A 19,347-nucleotide genomic window follows, 5' to 3' on the forward strand; every position below is an offset into this window, starting at 1 on the left:
CACTAAATGATTCATCATTATCTGGTTTAATACTCCAGCTAAGCATGCAGACAGTGAACTCTAGCTCTTTAAGAGTTTATAATACACACAAAACAACACACACACACACACACACACACACACACAGCTCGTGAGTAATGACTGAGTCAGACTTAGCATCTGCACCTGTGATAATAAGGAGTAGGAACATGCAGGCGTAGCTGATGACATCGGTGAGGAAACACACACACACACACACACACACACACACACACACACAGTCCTACCCCCCTCTGGGTTGCCACCTGGCAGTCCGTAGGACAGTCCCAGTGTGAGGGAGGATCAGTCTTGTCCAGTAGAGTATTACCTCAGCTAATCCCTGGACAGGCAGCCAGCCAACGCTAGCATCGCCAGAGACCGGCCACCACAACAACATCAACAACAACAACACAACCCTCTCCTCTCCTGTGAACCCGTGGTCACAACAAGAGAGGCCCATATTCTTTTCTCTCTCTCCCTCTCTCTCCCTCCCTCCCTCTCTCCTCTCATTCTCTGATTAAGTGCCCCTGATTAAGTCAGTTTAAACAGGAGTTTGCATTCCTTTGTGGCCGAGGGCTTTTTAATCTGAGAACAGCCGCCACCATTCAGTGGGACCGGCCCTGGAACAGCTGCCCACACCCAATCACACGGCCCAGGGGCCCGAGCAGCACCTACACACCCGACCCACACCCAATCACACGGCCCAGGGGCCCGAGCAGCACCTACACACCCGACCCACACCCAATCACACGGCCCAGGGGCCCGAGCAGCACCTACACACCCGACCCACACCCAATCACACAGCCCAGGGGCCCGAGCAGCACCTACACACCCGACCCACACGCAATCACACGGCCCAGGGGCCCGAGCAGCCCCTACACACCCGACCCACACCCAATCACACGGCCCAGGGGCCCGAGCAGCACCTACACACCCGACCCACACCCAATCACACAACCCAGGGGCCCTGGCAGCACCTACACACCCGACCCACACCCAATCACACGGCCCAGGGGCCCGAGCAGCACCTACACACCCGACCCACACCCAATCACACGGCCCAGGGGCCCGAGCAGCACCTACACACCCGACCCACACCCAATCACACGGCCCGGGGGCCCGAGCAGCACCTACACACCCGACCCACACCCAATCCACAGGGCTGGGACAACGAGCCACACACACACTCTCTCACATACATACACACACACACACACACACACAGGGGGGGGGGGCTACTTACGCAGCACAGTATAGGAGGAGGATAAGCAGTGAAGAGCGTATCTACCCTGAGAGAGGAGTCCCGGCAGGGAGAGACGGCGCCCCAAGCCCCCGGCCTCCTCCTCGCGGACGTCCCCTAGACTGGAGCTCTTCCTGCCCTGCATGGGCTCCTCCAGGAGCCCCCTCTCCACGCCCCCCTCCCCGGGGCCCCGCCCCCGGCCCCGCCCCGCCCGGCGGGGGGTAGTAGTAGCTCATCATCTTCTTCAGGGACAGGGCCTCGTAGGTGGAGGCCACCCGCTCGCCCACAGCCGAGGCACAGGACACCACCAGGCTGTTGAGGGCGGAGCCGGCCGTGACCACAGGCAAGGCCTCCGGAGCAGGCTCGGGAGCGTGGGGGTCCACCGGGGGCTAAAACAAGCACACACACACACACACACACACACACACACACACACACACACACACACACACACACACACACACACACACAGAGTTAGGGATCACAGCGTTTCCCCAAACAGCCTTCACCATCAAATCCAATTAGTGGCTTCACATTTCCATACAGGACTCAAACCAGAGGTGACTTGACTTGGATCCACATGGACTAATGACCGGTCCATAGCTGGCCTAACGCTACGAACGACCACGGACCTGTAAACACTGCGCAGCTGTGGGCGGCTTGGCCGTCTGCTCGGCCAGCGCGTGGTCAGACAGCCTCTTCAGGTAGTCCTTCACCGCCTGCTCGTCCGGGTACGGGGAGTTTTTGGGCCCCGCGCCCCCGGCCCCGACCGTCGGCCCGGAGTTCGGTCGAGCGGCGGAGGGGTCCGATTCCACGAGGCCGCCCTCGCCGTCGTGCACCCCGGTCTCGCTCCCCTTTAAGGCCCCGGGGGCGGAGCATTCGGAGCTCGTCTGGGGCGTGTGCGCCAGGCGGGGGCCGGGGGCAGAGGGGGAGGACGGGGGTCCTGAGGCTGAGGTCGGGGGCACGACGGTAACGAGGGAGGAGAGGAGGGCGGGCTCCGACGGGGAGCTCCGGAGCCCGCCGGCGCTAGGGGCCCCTCCTGTCCCTTGGCTCTCGGCCGGCTCCGCCCCTCCTAGGGGGCAGCAGTGGCTGTCCGAGATGATGACGTGGTCCTCCTTGTCCGTCATGGTGTAGAGCAGCTGGTGGCAGCGGCCGCACTTGTCCGGCGGTGGGCGGCGGGCCTCCCGGGGGGCCAGGCGGAGCACCAGGGCCAGGCTGTGGGAGGCGCCGCACGCCACCTGCAGCACGTGTCGCCCCGCCAGCTGCTCCACCTTCCGGGGCTTCCACGCCGGGACGGAGGCCGGGCCCATCAGGCAGCCGCTGCCCCAGGCCCACACCTCGTGCTGGGCAGAGAGGGCCAGGGAGTGCTGCTCCCCGCAGGCCAGCTCCAGGACGCGCACGCTCTGAGGGGGGCTGGCGCCGGGCTCCGCCACGCCCACCGGCGTGGGGTTGGGGACGGCGCCGGGACCCGACAGGCCGCACTGCCCGGCGCCGTTCTCCCCCCACATGTGCACGCCGCCGTCGTCCGTCACCGCGCCGCTGTGGAAGCTGCCGGCCGCCACGGAGACCACGCGGTGCCCGCTCAGCGCGCTCTCCAGGACGGGCGTGAGGGGCTCCGACGCCTGGCTCTGTTTCCACGGCAACTCCCCGAAGCTGTACACCTGCCCTCCTAAACGAGTCGAAACAAAATAGTGGATAACGCTTATAAAAGATAATTACAGTAAATGACCGCTCCCGATATGGTGGTGGCGTAGTCAGTAAACTAGCAGTCATGTCATCCCAGAGGCTCACCCTCCACCAGAAGGACCCCATGTCGTAGCCCCAGAGCTGCCTGAAGAACCGGCCGCGACAGGAGCACTCTCTCTGGGGTCACACCGCACGAGTAGCCCTTCCACGAGTGGAGCAAGCCTCTCTCCCCTGCACTGCCCTCTTCAGAGCTAGAAACACACACACACACACACACACACACACAGACACACACACACAGACACACACACAAGAACAAGAGAAAGTCAGGCAGACATTATGGTTATTAGTTATAGTCATCTCTCAAAAAAAGGGAAAAAAATAACTATGATAAGAGGGGGACTTTGTCCTCAAACAACCAAGATGTAATAGTTGCCAACAAGTCTTTATAAGTGCACAAGTACTAAATAGATTATATGTAATGATCAATTTTTTTTTCTAAATTCCAAGCTGGGTACTACCTCTTCCTCTGGGAATCCATCATTGGAGGTTTTCCATGTTACCACTGCTGCTGGTTCGATTCTGCGTGCGTGTTTAGCTCCTGACTAAACGCGTGCACTGCAGTTGTGTCCTGTGGGAAAGACAGCAACAAACATCAAGATGCTTGCAAAATGACTAGCAACGGTATGGCTTGCACCATACTAGCAACACGATATACCAGCAGGTTATTAAGCCTCACTTGTGTCTCAATCGTGTCAAGCTTAATCATAACTGGTTGACAGGTCATAAGACCAGGTTCTTATTGACAAACACGATAGCAAACACTGTTGTTTGCCCATGTCATGTGGGGGAGAGGGGCAGCTGTTCTATGTAAACAATTACACTGAAATGACAACTAACAACCCGCCGGACCTGTCAAAAAGACAAACAAGTTAGCTACCAAGCTCTACCAGGCTAATTAGCACTATAGCCATAGCCTGTCCATACCCAGCAAATGGACCATATAGCGATAGCTACATACAGCTTCTAACCAAGACGACGAGTTGCGGGATGGTAACTAGCTACAAAAGATAGGCAACTAGTCAAAAGATAGGCTACTAGTCAAAAGATAGGCTACTAGTCAAAAGATAGGCTCCTAGTCAAACGATAGGCTACTAGTCAAAAGATAGACTACTAGTCAAAAGATAGGCTACTAGTCAAAAGATAGGCTACTACTAGTCAAAAGATAGGCTACTACTAGTCAAAAGATAGGCTACTAGTCAAAAGATAGGCTACTACTAGTCAAAAGATAGGCTACTACTAGTCAAAAGATAGGCTACTAGTCAAAAGATAGGCTACTACTCAAAAGATAGACTACTAGTCAAAAGATAGGCTACTACTAGTCAAAAGATAGGCTACTACTAGTCAAAAGATAGGCTACTAGTCAAAAGATAGGCTACTAGTCAAAAGATAGGCTACTACTAGTCAAAAGATAGGCTACTAGTCAAAAGATAGGCTACTAGTCAAAAGATAGGCTACTAGTCAAAAGATAGGCTTCTAGTCAAAAGATAGGCTACTAGTCAAAAGATAGGCTACTACTCAAAAGATAGGCTACTAGTCAAAAGATAGGCTACTACTAGTCAAAAGATAGGCTACTAGTCAAAAGATAGGCTACTAGTCAAAAGATAGGCTACTACTAGTCAAAAGATAGGCTACTAGTCAAAAGATAGGCTACTAGTCAAAAGATAGGCTACTAGTCAAAAGATAGGCTACTAGTCAAAAGATAGGCTTCTAGTCAAGATAGGCTACTAGTCAAAAGATAGGCTACTAGTCAAAAGACAGGCTACTAGTCAAAAGATAGGCTACTAGTCTAAAGATAGGCTACTATAAGATAGGCTACTAGTCAAAAGATAGGCTACTAGTCTAAAGATAGGCTACTATAAGATAGGCTAGCTGAATAGGCTATAGGTTAGATAGACATACAGCCAGCCAGACAGACAGACAGACAGACACAGACAGACATACAGCCAGCCAGACAGCCAGCCAGACAGACAGACAGCCAGACAGCCAGCCAGCCATACAGCCAGCCAGCCAGACAGACAGACATACAGCCAGCCAGCCAGCCAGACAGACAGCCATACAGCCAGCCAGCCAGCCAGACAGACAGCCAGACAGACAGCCATACAGCCAGCCAGACATACAGCCAGCCAGCCAGCCAGCCACCCAGCCAGCCAGACATACAGCCACCCAGCCAGCCAGCCAGCCAGACAGCCAGCCAGCCAGACAGCCAGCCAGACAGACAGACAGACAGACAGACATACAACCAGACAGCCAGACAGACAGACAGCAGAGCAACTAACTACCCAGAGCGCTAGCCGCTAGACGCCGTTAGGCTACTTACTACATCCCGCTGTTCTCCCTGTCCCTAACCCTAATGGCTAGCCAGGTATTCAGTGGAAACATAAGATACAACCACTGTCTTGGCTCATTAACTACTTACCACTCACCCGAGTATGTAGTTTGCTACTGACTGGTGAATAAATGACAGATAAGACAGTTGTTTTCTTCACGCTCGACGATGTCTGCTTCGTCTGTTGCTTCTGTTGTGACCAAAACTTGAACGGAATCCGAGAGGGACCAAAATGGTAATGAGCGAAGGCGTATTCAGAAACGGATAGCTCAGGCATGATGGATGAGAACAGAAGGCTTGCCATAGGAAAATAATAGTTGGGAAGAATTGCATGAGAGGTCACATCACAGAGGATACTCCATCTAATACATTGATACATACATTTTAATGGTCTGATTTCAGTGCACATGGCTCCCATAGGCTACTGTAGATTAGAAAGAGGGGAGAGGCTTGCTGAATTTATCAGGATTAGGAAAATGTCTCCCAATCTTATTGGTAACTAATATCAGTGACCTGCACGAATATAAAATGTTGCAGGTGTTGTATATTTTGATACTGTATTACATCAATACATTTGTATTACTCTCATGTAGTAATCAATTTACTAAGAATAATGAATAAACTTCACTTTAGGTAGAACTCTGTTATTATAAGTAATTTAACATGTAGATTACAACAGAGGCCCTGTCGTGAGTAAACATTCCTTTGTCCTCTGGGTCAATAAAGATAACACCCAGGAGTCTACAGTTGAAACGTGATCTTAGGAGGACACAGGAAGAACCCTTTATTGCCCCCATGTCCGGAGGGGGGCAGAGCTCAGTGACCTGTTGACCAATTACAAGACTAGTTGATCAGATCTGTGTTAATGTACATCCCTTGTATGCAAATTTGTTTGTCATGTGATACTTGGCCTGAAGCCAAGATATAAGCTCGCCACCTCGTAAAAGAACTTTAGTACTGCCGAAATTTTGACCTGTCTGGCGTGCTCAATAAATATTTGGTTTAACTTCATTTTGCTCCTGAAGTCCATTCATTTTTTGCCCAAAAGTCAAGAAGAAAAGAAACCACATTGTCATCTAGCTATTCAATCTAGGGTTGTGAAAAAAGGTTTTTACAACCCTCAAAGAAACCCAATTTGCCGATTAAAGGCATGAAGGACTATTGCGCGTGGCTCTCTTGTGCCCCCAGCTGTCCACACACGCAAACACATTCGCTCGCGGAACAGAACGCCACACCAGCAGCCCCGCCTCTCCCCTCTCTGAGCTCATTGGCTGGTGGTTCCTATCAGACACAGCCGATTGGCTGTTGAGTCTCACGTGCAGTGGCAGCAGCAGGAGAGAGGGAGAGAGAGAGCAGTGCATGGGAGAGGGAGAGATCATAACAGAGAGAGAGAGACGGGAGAGCAAACACCTCCAGGCTACAGGAGAATAAAGGAGGAGAAGCAGGAGAAAGAGGAGGAAACCCATCAGCACCGAAGCCATCCTGAGGTTGTAATTGATGAAAAGAGAGGCAGATCTGTGCCATGAGAGTGCTGCTGCTTCTGCTGCCGTGTCCAACATAGCTCTGAGGATGCCTGGGTCCAAGTGAGGTTCTACTCGGTTCTCCAGCGGTTCCACAGCAGTCCAGGAGCCTCCGGGATGCAGAACCTGCGACAGGCAGCCACCCTGGCGTTCCACCGTCTGGGTGAGTGACCCGTAACCTGCCCTAAACACAGCACCGCGCTGGCATCACATCACATACTCCTCACACGCGTGGCTGTGTGCTTCCCTGGCTTCCCTGTCTCACGCATGTGTGATTATTGTTGTGGTTTTGCGTTCTGTATGGACCCCAAGAAGAGGGTGGAAGAACCCATGCAGGCTCCGCACATGCTCAGGCCCTCAGGGCTAGAGGACAGAGCCCGGGCGTAGGTGTTACCTTACCTGGCGAGCGCGTTGTTACAATCAGTGACATTCAGAGCTGCCTGGCGCGGTGATGTCACCCGTGGCCCAGGAACCCGCCCTGGCGCCGTGATGTCACCCGTGGCCCAGGAACCCGCCCTGGCGCCGTGATGTCACCCGTGGTCCAGGAACCCGCCCTGGCGCCGTGACAGCAGAGGTGCTGTAATGAGATGGTGAGGGGGCGTGGCGGAGCCTGGAGGCCCGGTAGCTCGGGAGCCGGTACCGGGGCCCAGTCGGTCGGACCGGCAGGGTGTCTGACCGGCAGATCTGCAGATACGGGGCGATATTTGGGTCCAACGCAGAAGTGTTGAGCTGAGAGAGCGTTGAGCTGAGAGAGCGTTGTGGAGGAGAGGCTGATAGAGGCGGGGGGTGGGGGGGGGGGGGCACCTCAGCCCCCCTGTCACTGGGGGGGGGGGGTTGTCAGCAGCTGAAGCAGCAGGGTAGCTGAGGGAGGATGAATTATGCAGCAATCTCCCAGCTGCACCCAAAAACACAGCTCAGCAGCGCTCTGGTCGGGGGGGGGGGGGGGCTGGGGGGGGGGGGGCAGTGAAAACATGAGGCTTAGAAAAGAACATCTGACCGAACCAAAACAAGTTCAAGTTCAGAGTGAAATGGCTCAAGTTTAACAAGTGCTGTTTTAATGTTTTTAAAATGCTTGAGGTGGTGTTATCTCTCTCTCTCTCTCCTCTCTCTCTCTCATCTCTCTCTCTCCTCTCTCTCCTCTCTCTCTCTCCCTCTCTCTCTCTCACTCTCTCTCTCTCTCTCTCTGGTTTTATCAGTTTGAACAGAGGATCCTCAAACCTCTGGGGTCTCGGACACACGGAGCCCTGTCAGAGCCCTCCTGTCAGGAGGAAGAAGCGCTGAGTAAGAGATGCTTGTCCGGGCGGGGGGGGGGGTTAGGTCAGCATCTGTCCTCTTTTAAGGTCTGTCTCTTAAAGAGGCCACGCCCCCAGGCATGCACGTATACGTACGCACTAGTTTTAGTTCACCTCTGTTTTTTAAACGTTTGCACAGTATCAGTCTAGAGATGAGATATTGACCAGGACACATCCAGGCTGCATAGAGACAGACTGGGAGGACTGGAACCAGTTAGTTTACCACCTAGAAATAAGACTGGGGGGAGAATTACATAGAAACATTGATTCATGGAAAATGTGAGCACCTCTTCAGAGAAATAGACACACGAACTGTACTGTGAGGTTGGGGTGGACTGAGGAAACCTTGAAGATACCTGTTTGTTTGTGTGACGATGGCCAGATGACCCATATGTTCTGTATCTTCCTGCTCTCTCTCTCTACCCCTCTCTCTCTACCCCCCTCTCTCTACCCCCCTCTCTCTACCCTCCTCTCTCTACCCCTCTCTCTCTACCCCTCTCTCTCTACCCCCCTCTCTCTCTACCCTCCTCATCACATCTTCATCACATGTTCTAGGATTGGTTGAAAGACGAGGTTACAGGATTGGCTAGGTTCTAGGCATTCAGAGATTGGTTAAGAGCTTCAAAAGGGCCATGTCTCTACGAAAAGACTGTGTTGGATGAATTGATATCTGGGGGCGTATCTAAAATTACACCATATAACATTGTTTTTCTAGCCCCTCCTGACTTTTCTGGAACCATTTGATGTGACAGCTTTGTCATGTGTGTAAAACCTGCCCCTTTGCAAAGGTTTTATTGAATATAATTGTATGTATCTGAAGAAACAAGGCTACCTCTTTATTCTTTTTGGGAGAAAACTAAAATCCCCTCACAATACAGCATGCTGTATGTGCTAGGCTATGCTAACCCTGACACTCATCTTCCAGAAGGAAGCCTAAAAACCCAGATCTCTGATCCATATCCCATCATGCACCTCTACCTGTCAGCGTCAGACAGGACTCTGGAGGGGCGAGCTGCTGATCCATATCCCATCATGCACCTCTACCTGTCAGCGTCGGAGAGGACTCTGGAGGGGCCAGCTGGGGGACACGCCTGTTCCTGGGCCCACCTGCCCCTGGGGGGACGGCAGATTAGCCGTCCGGCTGTCTCTTCCCCCCGCTCCGTCCACAGAATACTAACGAGGGGAGCGTGTCTGAGCGCGGGGACCGAGGAGGAGGGAGGGAGGGAGGGAGGGAGGGAGGGAGGGAGGGAGGGAGGGAGGGAGGGAGGGAGGGGAGGTGAGGGAGGGGAAGGAGGAAGGGAGGGAGGGGAGGGAGGGGGCAGTCAGCCTCGCTCTGATCGTGATTGAGCATGAGTTACTGACGCTCCGCGCCTCCACCTACCCACAACAATAAATAAGACTGACTGCAGAGGCGTGTGTGTGTGTGTGTGTGTGTGTGTGTGTGTGTGTGTGTGCGTGTGTGGAACTGCTTGTTCTGTAACCTTTCGCTCTGCTGCTCTCAGAACAGCACAGTCTCAAACCCTTCAGTCGGGTCAGGTGACGGAACCAGGACGTCGGGTCAGGTGACGGGCCCATTTCCTGGTACTCAAACCTGATCCAAAGTTAACTGCACCTTGTTGATGGCTGCCTGTGTGGTAAAAGCCAAGAAGTGATTTCACCTCATTTGAAAAGGAACACAAATATTTATTTGAGCGATGGACAGTTTCTCAGTCACAATAAACGCTCATACATCTGTCTCTGTAAGACTGCGAGTCTTAATAATACACAGTCTGAAGAGGAATGGGTTAATACAGTAGGTTCAATACTCAGTAGAGACAGAATATGATTTGTGTAATGTATTCTGCTGCACGGTTCTTATGATGTGTATAAACCTCTATAACTGAATACCATATCAGTCTAACAGGAAGTGGCTTTAAAGGTGAAGTGCATCATGGGGGATAGAGGACACCATTAGATGCATTTGGAGCAGTCATGTTCCCAAGAATGTCACATCAGTGAAAGAGCTTCCTTTACCCAGACTCCATTGAGGGGTCATTACATCTGCCAACCCACCCCTTCTCTTTCTCTCTCTCCATCCTTCCATCTCCCTCTCTCCATCCCTCCATCTCCCTCTCTCCATCCCTCCATCTCCCTGTCTCCATCCCTCCTCCTCCATCCCTCCATCCCTCTCACTCTCTTTTGATCCCTCCACAACCCTCTCTCTACTTATCTCACTCATCCACTCCTCCAGCGCAGTCACACACACGCACACACACACACACACACGCACACACACACACACACACACTCTCTCCTCTCCTCATCCAGCACACATCACATCCGGAGATGCTCATCTCCTCCTAACTTCATCCTGCTCTTCCTTCTTCCCTGTTTGTGCTTCATCGCTGACGGCCCCTTTTCATATTCCATTAGGACCCCCCAGACCCAGAACCAGAACCAGACCTAGAACCAGACCCAGACCCAGACCCAGACCCAGACACAGACACAGACACAGACACAGACACAGAACCAGAACCAGAACCAGACCCAGAACCAGAACCAGAACCAGAACCCAGCTCAGCAAGGCCGCGCAGGCCCCAGCTGACTGTTGTTCTATTTAGGACTTAAACATCTGCTCTGTCTCAACAGATGCTCTGGGACCTAAGTGGGCCTCTTGGTCACTGTCGGCTCTCTGTGTAATGGATTATGACTCTGTAAAGGGGAATATGTATGATCTAAAGAATATATATATATATACAATCTGTGAGCCCTTGCATATCATTGGGATTTTTATTGGTTCCTGTTTAACCCCTCGGGGCGAGCTTTACTCAGCAGTGGCTGTGACGTGATTGGCTACAGTATGTTCACGCAGTTGATGACTGACCAATGGTGATGGAAGGTTCCTCTGCTTTGTCCCGGCAGGTCTGAAGCAGAGACACCTGGGATATGAGGAGGTAAGGGATCCGCCCATTTTTAGAATCACTATCCACCGCACCCAAAGCTCTGGATCCTGCTTTCAGCCTGTTGCTTGATGAGGATTATTTGATCATTAATTTAATAACTAATTATACAACCCTTACTCATTTCCATAAAATTTAAACTTTAAATGTATTGGGAGCACCCCCAGGGAATGATAGCTGAGGCAATTAGTCAGACTTTCTCAGCCTCTCACTGCCCCCCTGCATGGCCATTCCTCCTGGAGGGAGAGAAGATGAGCAGAGAGAGACCACATGCCCCCCCCCCCCCCCTCCCTCCGCTGAGAGAGACCGCACGGCTCCCCCTGCTGAGAGAGACGGAGTGGAGAGAGAGTGAGAGGGGGGGGGGGGGGGGGTGCAGCTACAGATATAAAATGGGCAAAGAGCCTGTATTCATGCGTACTGTACACACGAACACACACGCGCACACACACACATGCGCGCATACACACACACACACACACACACACACACACACACACACACACACACACACACACACTCTGCCAGAGGACCACTCAAAGCAGCTCGCCCTGTCAAAGAGTTAGAGAGGCATTCCATTTCAACGGCCATTAAGCCCGTCTCCCCCCGTAGAGGAGAGAGTACGAGAGAGACCCCATTAAGCCCGTCTCCCCCCCGTAGAGGAGAGAGTACGAGAGAGACCCCACATCTCAGAACAGGGGATTCAAATAGCATCTCCCTCAGTCACACTGGGCAGCCGGCCTCTATTATCATGTTGTAATTAATCTAGTAGCTGCTTCCCCACACGAGTTTGTGTCTGTGTGTGTGTGTGTGTGTGTGTGTGTGTTCAGGGACTATCCTACACACACAAACACACACACACACACACACACACACACACACACACAGGAATCCAATACATCATCCACTTCCTGTCTCAGGAATGCCCCTTAAACATATTCTGAATTCCGCTACTAGATGAAAATGTAGAAATCAAGGGGATGAGAGAGCAGAGGCCTCGAAGCCTGTTCCCCTCACACACGCACACACACACACACACACACACACACACACACACACACACACACACACACACACACACACACACACACACACACACACACACATCTCTGACGCCTGCAGGTAAAAGCAGAAGAAGGGAGAGAGAAAAGAAAATAGAAATCTCCCCCTTCTTGAAAAATTGTGTCAGATAATCAGAGAACTTAAGTTAAGATATTAAGATATTCCTTCGCCACACACACACACACACACACACACACACACACACACACACACACTCGTCTCCTCTTCAGACCTGAATGGACGCTCTTGTTCTGAGCGGAGGGAGGGGGGGGGGGCTGGGCTACTTGGGGTCATGGGACCCTGCTTACGAACCCAGGCTCACGCTCGTCATGTGAGCTCCGGGCCTTCCCACCAGACAGGGGAGAGGAGGAGGGGGAGGAGAGAGAGAGAGAGGGAGGAGTGAGAGAGGGAGAGAGAGAGAGAGAGAGGGAGAGAGAGAGAGAGAGGGAGAGGGGGAATTAAAGGGAGGGAGAGGAAGATGGAGGATTTGGGCAGGCGGGTTAGGGCTCTGGGCGCCGAGTGCGCCCGTCGATGCTGCTGCTGGTGCTACGGTAAGGAGGCGCGGGAGGAAGACGGAGGTGAAGAGAGGAAGGAGGAGGAGGTGAGGGAGGAAGAGGAGGAAGAGGAGGTGGAGAAAGAGGAAGAGGCGATGGAGATGCAGGAGGTTCCAGCTGTCAGGAGCCGGAGCTCAACATCCTTACCGACTGCCGAGGTAGCTGTGTGTGTGTGTGTGTGTGTGTGTGTGTGTGTGTGTGTGTGTGTGTGTGTGTGTGTGTGTGTATGTGTGTGTGTGTGTGTGTGTTGGCTTCTCACATTGGGTCATCACATCTCTCTGTGCCTTCTGCACATATATCATAGTTCCAATCCCATTTTCCTGACCGTTCGTTCGATCTCCAGCAACACCGGACTCACCCTCCGGTCAGAGGAGTCCCACCACCCCTCAGTCCCTCCGTAGAAGGAGAGAGATAGAAGTGTGTTTATTTAGAGTTCTCCTGCAGGAAGGCCAAGGGGATTTCTTCTTGCTGGGACAGAGCACTGTCTGTTGTTGTTAGTCAACATGTCATCATGCGGTAACAAGGAGGTTCTGGCCCTGGGTGTTCCTGATCAGATGTCTCTTTAGTCCATGTTCTACTGCCGCTGTGTTCTACATTTTAGTCATTTAAAAGACGCTTTTGTCCAAAGTGACTTAGAATAAGTACATTTGTCCAGAGGTGAATCGACTGTACATCCGAGTCCTCATCAGTAAAGAATACGTTCTATAAGAACAAGTGCCCAGTGTTTACCTAGTTGGCCCAGTGGACACAAACACAGGGATTTGTTCCCATTTTTGTAAAGACAGTGTACCAAAAGTTAAAAGTTCTATTACTCCACTCCCTCTCCCTCTCTATCTCTCTCTCTCTTCCTCTCTCTCTCTCCCTCCCTCTCCCTCTCTCCCTCTCTCTCTCTCTATCTCTCTCTCCCTCTCTCTCTCCCTCTCTCTCTCTCTCTCTCTCTCTCTCTCTCTCTCTCCTCCATGCCAGCTGGATGACCCGTCTGACCCCTCCTACTCCAAGCCCAATCCCCACTGGTTCCACACCCTGCAGGTCCGGCGTCTGCGCGTCCCCAGGAAGAGGAGCAACAGTGACCCCCTGGGGGGCAAGAGCTTCCAGGAGGAGTTCCAATGGGTGAGCGCCACCGGGCGGCGTGGCGAAGCCGACCCTGAATACGCACTGCGACTCCGTGATGTCATCAACGCTGTCCTGTGTGTGTGTGGGGGGGGTATGCGTGAGTGACTGTGTGCTTACCTCTGTGTGGGCGTGTGTGTGTGTGTGTCTGTGTGTGGGCACGTGTGTGTGCATGTGTGTGTGTCTGTGTGTGTGTGTGTGTGTGTGTGTGGGGGGGGGGGTGTGTGTGTGTGTGTGTGTGTGTGTGTCTGTGTCTGTGTGTGGGCGCGTGTGTGTGCGTGTGTGTGTGTGTCTGTGTGTGTGTGTGTGTGTGTGTGTGTGTGTGTGTGTGTGTGTGTGTGGGCGCGTGTGTGTGTGTGTGTCTGTGTGTGTGTCTGTGTCTGTGTGTGTGTGTGTGTGTGTGTGTGTGCGTCTGTGTGTGTGTGTGTGTGTGTGTGTGTGGGCACGTGTGTGTGTGTGTGTGTGTGTGTGTGTCTGTGTGTGTGTGTGTGTGTGTGTGTGTGTTTGTCTTCTGTGCCCTCAGAAAAGCAGCTTGCAGTTCGGCACAGCCAACTCCTACCTGAACCTGGAGAAGCTGGGAGAGGGGACCTACGCCACGGTCTACAAGGGGGTCAGCCGGTCAGTAGCAGTGCCACCGCACAGCGCTAGCTCGGCCCACTCACCCCACACACAGGTCAACCGCACAGCGCTAGCTCGGCCCACTCTCCCCACACACAGGTCAATCGCACAGCGCTAGCTCGGCCCACTCACCCCACACACAGGTCAACCGCACAGCGCTAGCTCGGCCCACTCTCCCCACACACAGGTCAATCGCACAGCGCTAGCTCGGCCCACTCACCCCACACACAGGTCAACCGCACAGCGCTAGCTCGGCCCACTCACCCCACACACAGGTCAACCGCACAGCGCTAGCTCGGCCCACTCACCCCACACACAGGCCAATCGCACAGCGCTAGCTCGGCCCACTCACCCCACACACAGGTCAACCGCACAGCGCTAGCTCGGCCCACTCACCCCACACACAGGTCAACGCTGACGTCAATCTGGCGTCAGAATTAACACTCTCCTCCATGTCCACCGCGTCCTCTGTCCAGCGGACAGCGCCTGGCGTTGATTAAACAGACCGTTCGTCCTGGCGTTGTTTATTTGGACTTTTATTGGGATGTTGTATTAACAACGCCAGAGCTCATAAAGGCTTCCACGGCCGCTGAGATTTACAAGGTCACTCCGCACACGGCCTGGCACGCACGCACAAGCGTTTACACACCCAGAAAGGCACATTCCAGAGGACGGCCGCTGCCAACCGCAGAATGAGTCCACAGCCGACTCAGGGTTGCAATGCCCTCTGGGTAAAAGGTTTGCGCTATCTGACGCAGGTGTGGGAAAGGAAGGTAGGATTTGCTTGACAGAGTCTTTACAGGTCTCTCAAGTTTGATCTCTCCCCCGGAAGACCTATCGTTCTGTCTCTCGTTCCAGCTCATAGCTAGCTGACCGCATGTTTTGTTTGCTTGTTGACCTCTGACCTCTTGCTATTCTCTGCCCGAAGGATAAACGGACACCTGGTGGCGCTGAAGGTGATCCGGATGAGGACAGAGGAGGGCGTCCCTTTCACGGCCATCAGAGAAGGTTAGGGCACACACACACACACACACACACACACTGTGAGGGGTGTGCCAAGGCCAGTGCCGGCTCTAAGGAGTGTAAACACAGATGCTTTGTGTCCAGCCTCCCTGCTGAAAGGTCTGAAGCACGCCAACATCGTCCTCCTCCATGACATCATCCACACCACCGAGTCGCTGACCCTCGTCTTCGAATATGTGGTGGGTGAGAGGAGAGACCACTCTGTCTACAGCTGCGGTGAACACGCTCTCCCTAAATCCTTTTCATCATCGCTACTCTCTTTTTCTGTCTGTCTCGCTCTCCTTCCATCTCTCTCTCTCTCTTTCTCTCTCCTTCTGTCTCTCTCTCTCCTTCTGTCTCTCTCTCTCTCTCCTTCTGTCTGTCTCTCTCTCCTTCTGTCTCTCTCTCTCCTTCTGTCTCTCTCTTTCTCTCTCCTTCTGTCTCTCTCTCTATCTCCTTCTGTCTCTCTCTCTATCTCCTTCTGTCTCTCTCTCTATCTCCTTCTGTCTCTCTCTCTCTCCTTCTGTCTCTCTCTCTATATATCTCTCCTTCTGTCTCTCTTTCTTTCTCTCTCTCTCCTTCCGTCTCTATCTCTCTCCTTCTCTCTCTCTTTCTCCTTCTGTCTCTCTCTCTCTCTCTGCCCTCAAGCCCTCTCTCTCTCCTTCTGTCTCTCTCTCTCTCCTTCTGTCTCTCTCTCTCTCTCCTTCTGTCTCTCTCTCTCTCCTTCCGTCTCTCTCTCTCTCCTTCTGTCTCTCTCTCTCTCCTTCTGTCTCTCTCTCTCTCTCTCTCTCTCCTTCTGTCTCTCTCTCTCTCTCTCCTTCCGTCTCTCTCTCTCTCCTTCTGTCTCTCTCTCTCTCCTTCTGTCTCTCTCTCTCTCTCTCCTTCCGTCTCTCTCTCTCTCCTTCTGTCTCTCTCTCTCTCCTTCTGTCTCTCTCTCTCTCTCTCCTTCCGTCTCTCTCTCTCTCCTTCTGTCTCTCTCTCTCTCTCTCTCTCTGCCCTCAACCCCTCTCTCTCTCCTTCTGTCTCTCTCTCTCTCCTTCTGTCTCTCTCTCTCTCCTTCTGTCTCTCTCTCTCTCCTTCCGTCTCTCTCTCTCTCCTTCTGTCTCTCTCTCTCTCCTTCTGTCTCTCTCTCTCTCTCTCTCTCTCTCTCTCTCCTTCTGTCTCTCTCTCTCTCTCCTTCCGTCTCTCTCTCTCTCCTTCTGTCTCTCTCTCTCTCCTTCTGTCTCTCTCTCTCTCCTTCTGTCTCTCTCTCTCTCTCTCCTTCCGTCTCTCTCTCTCCTTCTGTCTCTCTCTCTCTCCTTCTGTCTCTCTCTCTCTCTCTCCTTCCGTCTCTCTCTCTCTCCTTCTGTCTCTCTCTCTCTCTCTCTCTCTCTGCCCTCAACCCCTCTCTCTCTCCGTCTCTCCAGCAAACGGACCTTTCCCAGTACATGACTCAGCATCCCGGGGGGCTGCACTCCTACAACGTGAGGGTAGGTCCACGACACGCGCTCCAGTCGCCCTCATCTCTCTCGTCGCGTTCCCATTGGCTGACCTCTGACCCCTCTGTGCTCCTCCCAGATCTTCCTGTTCCAGCTGCTGCGCGGCCTCTCCTACATCCACAGTCGCAAGATCCTTCACCGCGACCTCAAACCCCAGAACCTGCTCATCAGCTACCTGGGGGAGCTCAAACTGGCCGACTTTGGTGGGTGTCCCTGTCCCTGTCCCTGTCCCTGTCCCTGTCCCTGTCCCTGTCCCTGTCCCTGTCCCTGTCCCTGTCCCTGTCCCCACCAGTCACACTCCTATAGGCCAATAGGAGGACCCGGGGGCGCTGATTCGTCAGTCCCCCGCCCATATTACTCACGCTGCGAGCTCTTTGGCTGAGAGGACATCAGACTCATGCATGCTTCATATCTGTCTGTATTCTTAGATCTGTGTTTACAGTACAGTATCTTCTGCTCTGTACTGGTGGTCCAGTGTGCTTTAACTGTGGCTCCGCCCCCCGTGGTTCTGCCCGTGTCCAGGGTTGGCCCGCGCCAAGTCCATCCCCAGCCAGACCTACTCCTCGGAGGTGGTGACTCTGTGGTACAGACCTCCCGACGTTCTCCTGGGGTCTACAGACTACTCCACGGCCCTGGACATGTGGTGAGTCCAGCGCTCCAGCATGCCTTGATTCATCATAACGACGGCCACGCCCTCATTTATCATTCGCTGGTCTGGGGAACAGAATGAGACGGAGTCCCGGATCAGTTGGTGCTTTTAGTTCTGGCTCTGTCCAGCACACATGGCTGGTCAAGATGGCGTACATCCTGTGTCTACCCAGCCCTTCCTGTGGCTACAGGAGTATCTAGAGTGCTTAGTGACTACAAGGGGTGAGGAGTAAAACAGCCGTCAACAAAATGACCCTGTTACTCTACCCCCCCCCCCCCCGATAATGATAGCCAAAAAATACCGTATCCCATCAACATCACATCAGTAGACTGCATGAAACATAAAGTCATATAAGCAAACACATTTTTTATTTTTATTTTATAAATTTTCAAGTCCATTTCAGTGAAGAGTTGTGTTAAAAGGCTAGAACCGTCCCTTTAAAGGGCAATGCTCGTTTTTGACAACCTGGACCTTATTTACGACATATTATAAGACTTTGACTCACGAGATCACTTTGGTGTAGTTCGGAGGCCGGTAGAAGAAATTTAAAATCCAGCGCGAGCCAGTATATCCATGTAATGACGGTGATCGGAGCACCGAGAATGCAGTTTCTCAAAATCTATTTTCGGCCGCTAAACGGTTGTTTTCATCAATCAGATTGAATGAATCGACAGTTGAGATTCCTCAACGCGAGGCATTGTTGTGGTTTTCAAATACGGGGTCTTTAGCCTCTGTAATATGATCTTTACACGCCTTTCACCACTTGCTCCAGCACGCATGCGCACAGGCCAGCGCGCAGACTGGCTATTCTCCGGCTCACATTCTCTGCGCTACGATCGTTGTTGGTGCCGAGAATATTGTCGTCGTCATTCGTCAGCAACAATCCGATCGTAGCGCAGAGAATGTGAGCCGGCCTCCGAACTACACCAAAGTGATCTCGGTGAGTCAAACGTCTTATAATATGTCGTAAATAAGGTCCAGGTTGTCAAAAACGAGCATTGCCCTTTAAGGTCTAAAGACTAGAACAGTCCCTTTAAGATCTAAAGGTTAGAACAGTCCCTTTAAGGTCTAAATGTTAGAACAGTCCTTTTAAGGTCTAAAGACTAGAACGGTCTCTTTAAGGTCTAAAGACTAGAACGGTCCCTTTAAGGTCTAAAGACTAGAACGGTCCCTTTAAGGTCTAAAGACTAGAACGGTCCCTTTAAAGTCTAAAGACTAGAACGGTCCCTTTAAGGTCTAGACTAGAACGGTCCCTTTAAGGTCTAAAGACTAGAACGGTCCCTTTAAGGTCTAAAGACTAGAACGGTCCCTTTAAGGTCTAAAGACTAGAACGGTCCCTTTAAGGTCTAAAGACTAGAACGGTCCCTTTAAGGTCTAGACTAGAACGGTCCCTTTAAGGTCTAAAGACTAGAACGGTCCCTTTAAGGTCTAGACTAGAACAGTCCCTTTAAGGTCTAAAGACTAGAACGGTCCCTTTAAGGTCTAGACTAGAACAGTCCCTTTAAGGTCTAAAGGAATCTGCAGGTGTGGTCCTGGTCCAGTCAGACCTCCTCAGAGGGTCGGGCGGTTCTGGCATGAGCCCAGGTTAGGACCATCCTGTGGGGAACCGGACCCTGAACCCTCAGGCAGAAGAGTCGGGATCCCCGGCTGTTCAGGCGTCACTATGGGTTCCTCTGAGGCACGTTCCACAGGCCACCGTAGAACCAAGGAACTGTCATTCATGTAGGAAGGAACTGTCATTCATGTAGGAAGGAACTGTCATTCATGTAGGAAGGAACTGTCATTCATGTAGG

General features: G+C 52.6%; 2 protein-coding genes across 2 annotated transcripts in view; one reads left to right on the top strand and one right to left on the bottom strand.

Moving 5' to 3' along the window:
• The window catches only part of als2b (alsin Rho guanine nucleotide exchange factor ALS2 b), a 24,715-nt gene extending 19,178 nt beyond the window's left edge, over positions 1-5,537 (bottom strand). The window contains 6 exon segments of the mRNA XM_084447488.1: positions 1,307-1,448; positions 1,450-1,647; positions 1,891-2,927; positions 3,050-3,195; positions 3,466-3,575; positions 5,431-5,537. Of these exon segments, the coding sequence (XP_084303614.1) occupies positions 1,307-1,448; positions 1,450-1,647; positions 1,891-2,927; positions 3,050-3,195; positions 3,466-3,488 (1,546 nt within the window). The 5' untranslated portion in view covers positions 3,489-3,575; positions 5,431-5,537.
• Positions 5,538-6,774: 1,237 nt separating this feature from the next.
• cdk15 (cyclin-dependent kinase 15) lies at positions 6,775-17,552 on the top strand (the record flags this gene model as incomplete). The annotated part of the gene is made up of 9 exons (XM_084446728.1): positions 6,775-7,016; positions 11,047-11,078; positions 13,664-13,807; positions 14,331-14,425; positions 15,354-15,433; positions 15,533-15,627; positions 16,834-16,896; positions 16,985-17,108; positions 17,428-17,552. The coding sequence occupies exons 1-9, from the start codon at positions 6,971-6,973 to the stop codon at positions 17,550-17,552; spliced, it is 804 nt and encodes a 267-aa protein (XP_084302854.1). The 5' UTR covers positions 6,775-6,970.
• Positions 17,553-19,347: the final 1,795 nt, after the last annotated feature.

The sequence above is a fragment of the Borostomias antarcticus genome (genome assembly GCF_949987555.1).
Source record: "Borostomias antarcticus genome assembly, chromosome: 12".
Taxonomy (NCBI): domain Eukaryota; kingdom Metazoa; phylum Chordata; class Actinopteri; order Stomiiformes; family Stomiidae; genus Borostomias; species Borostomias antarcticus.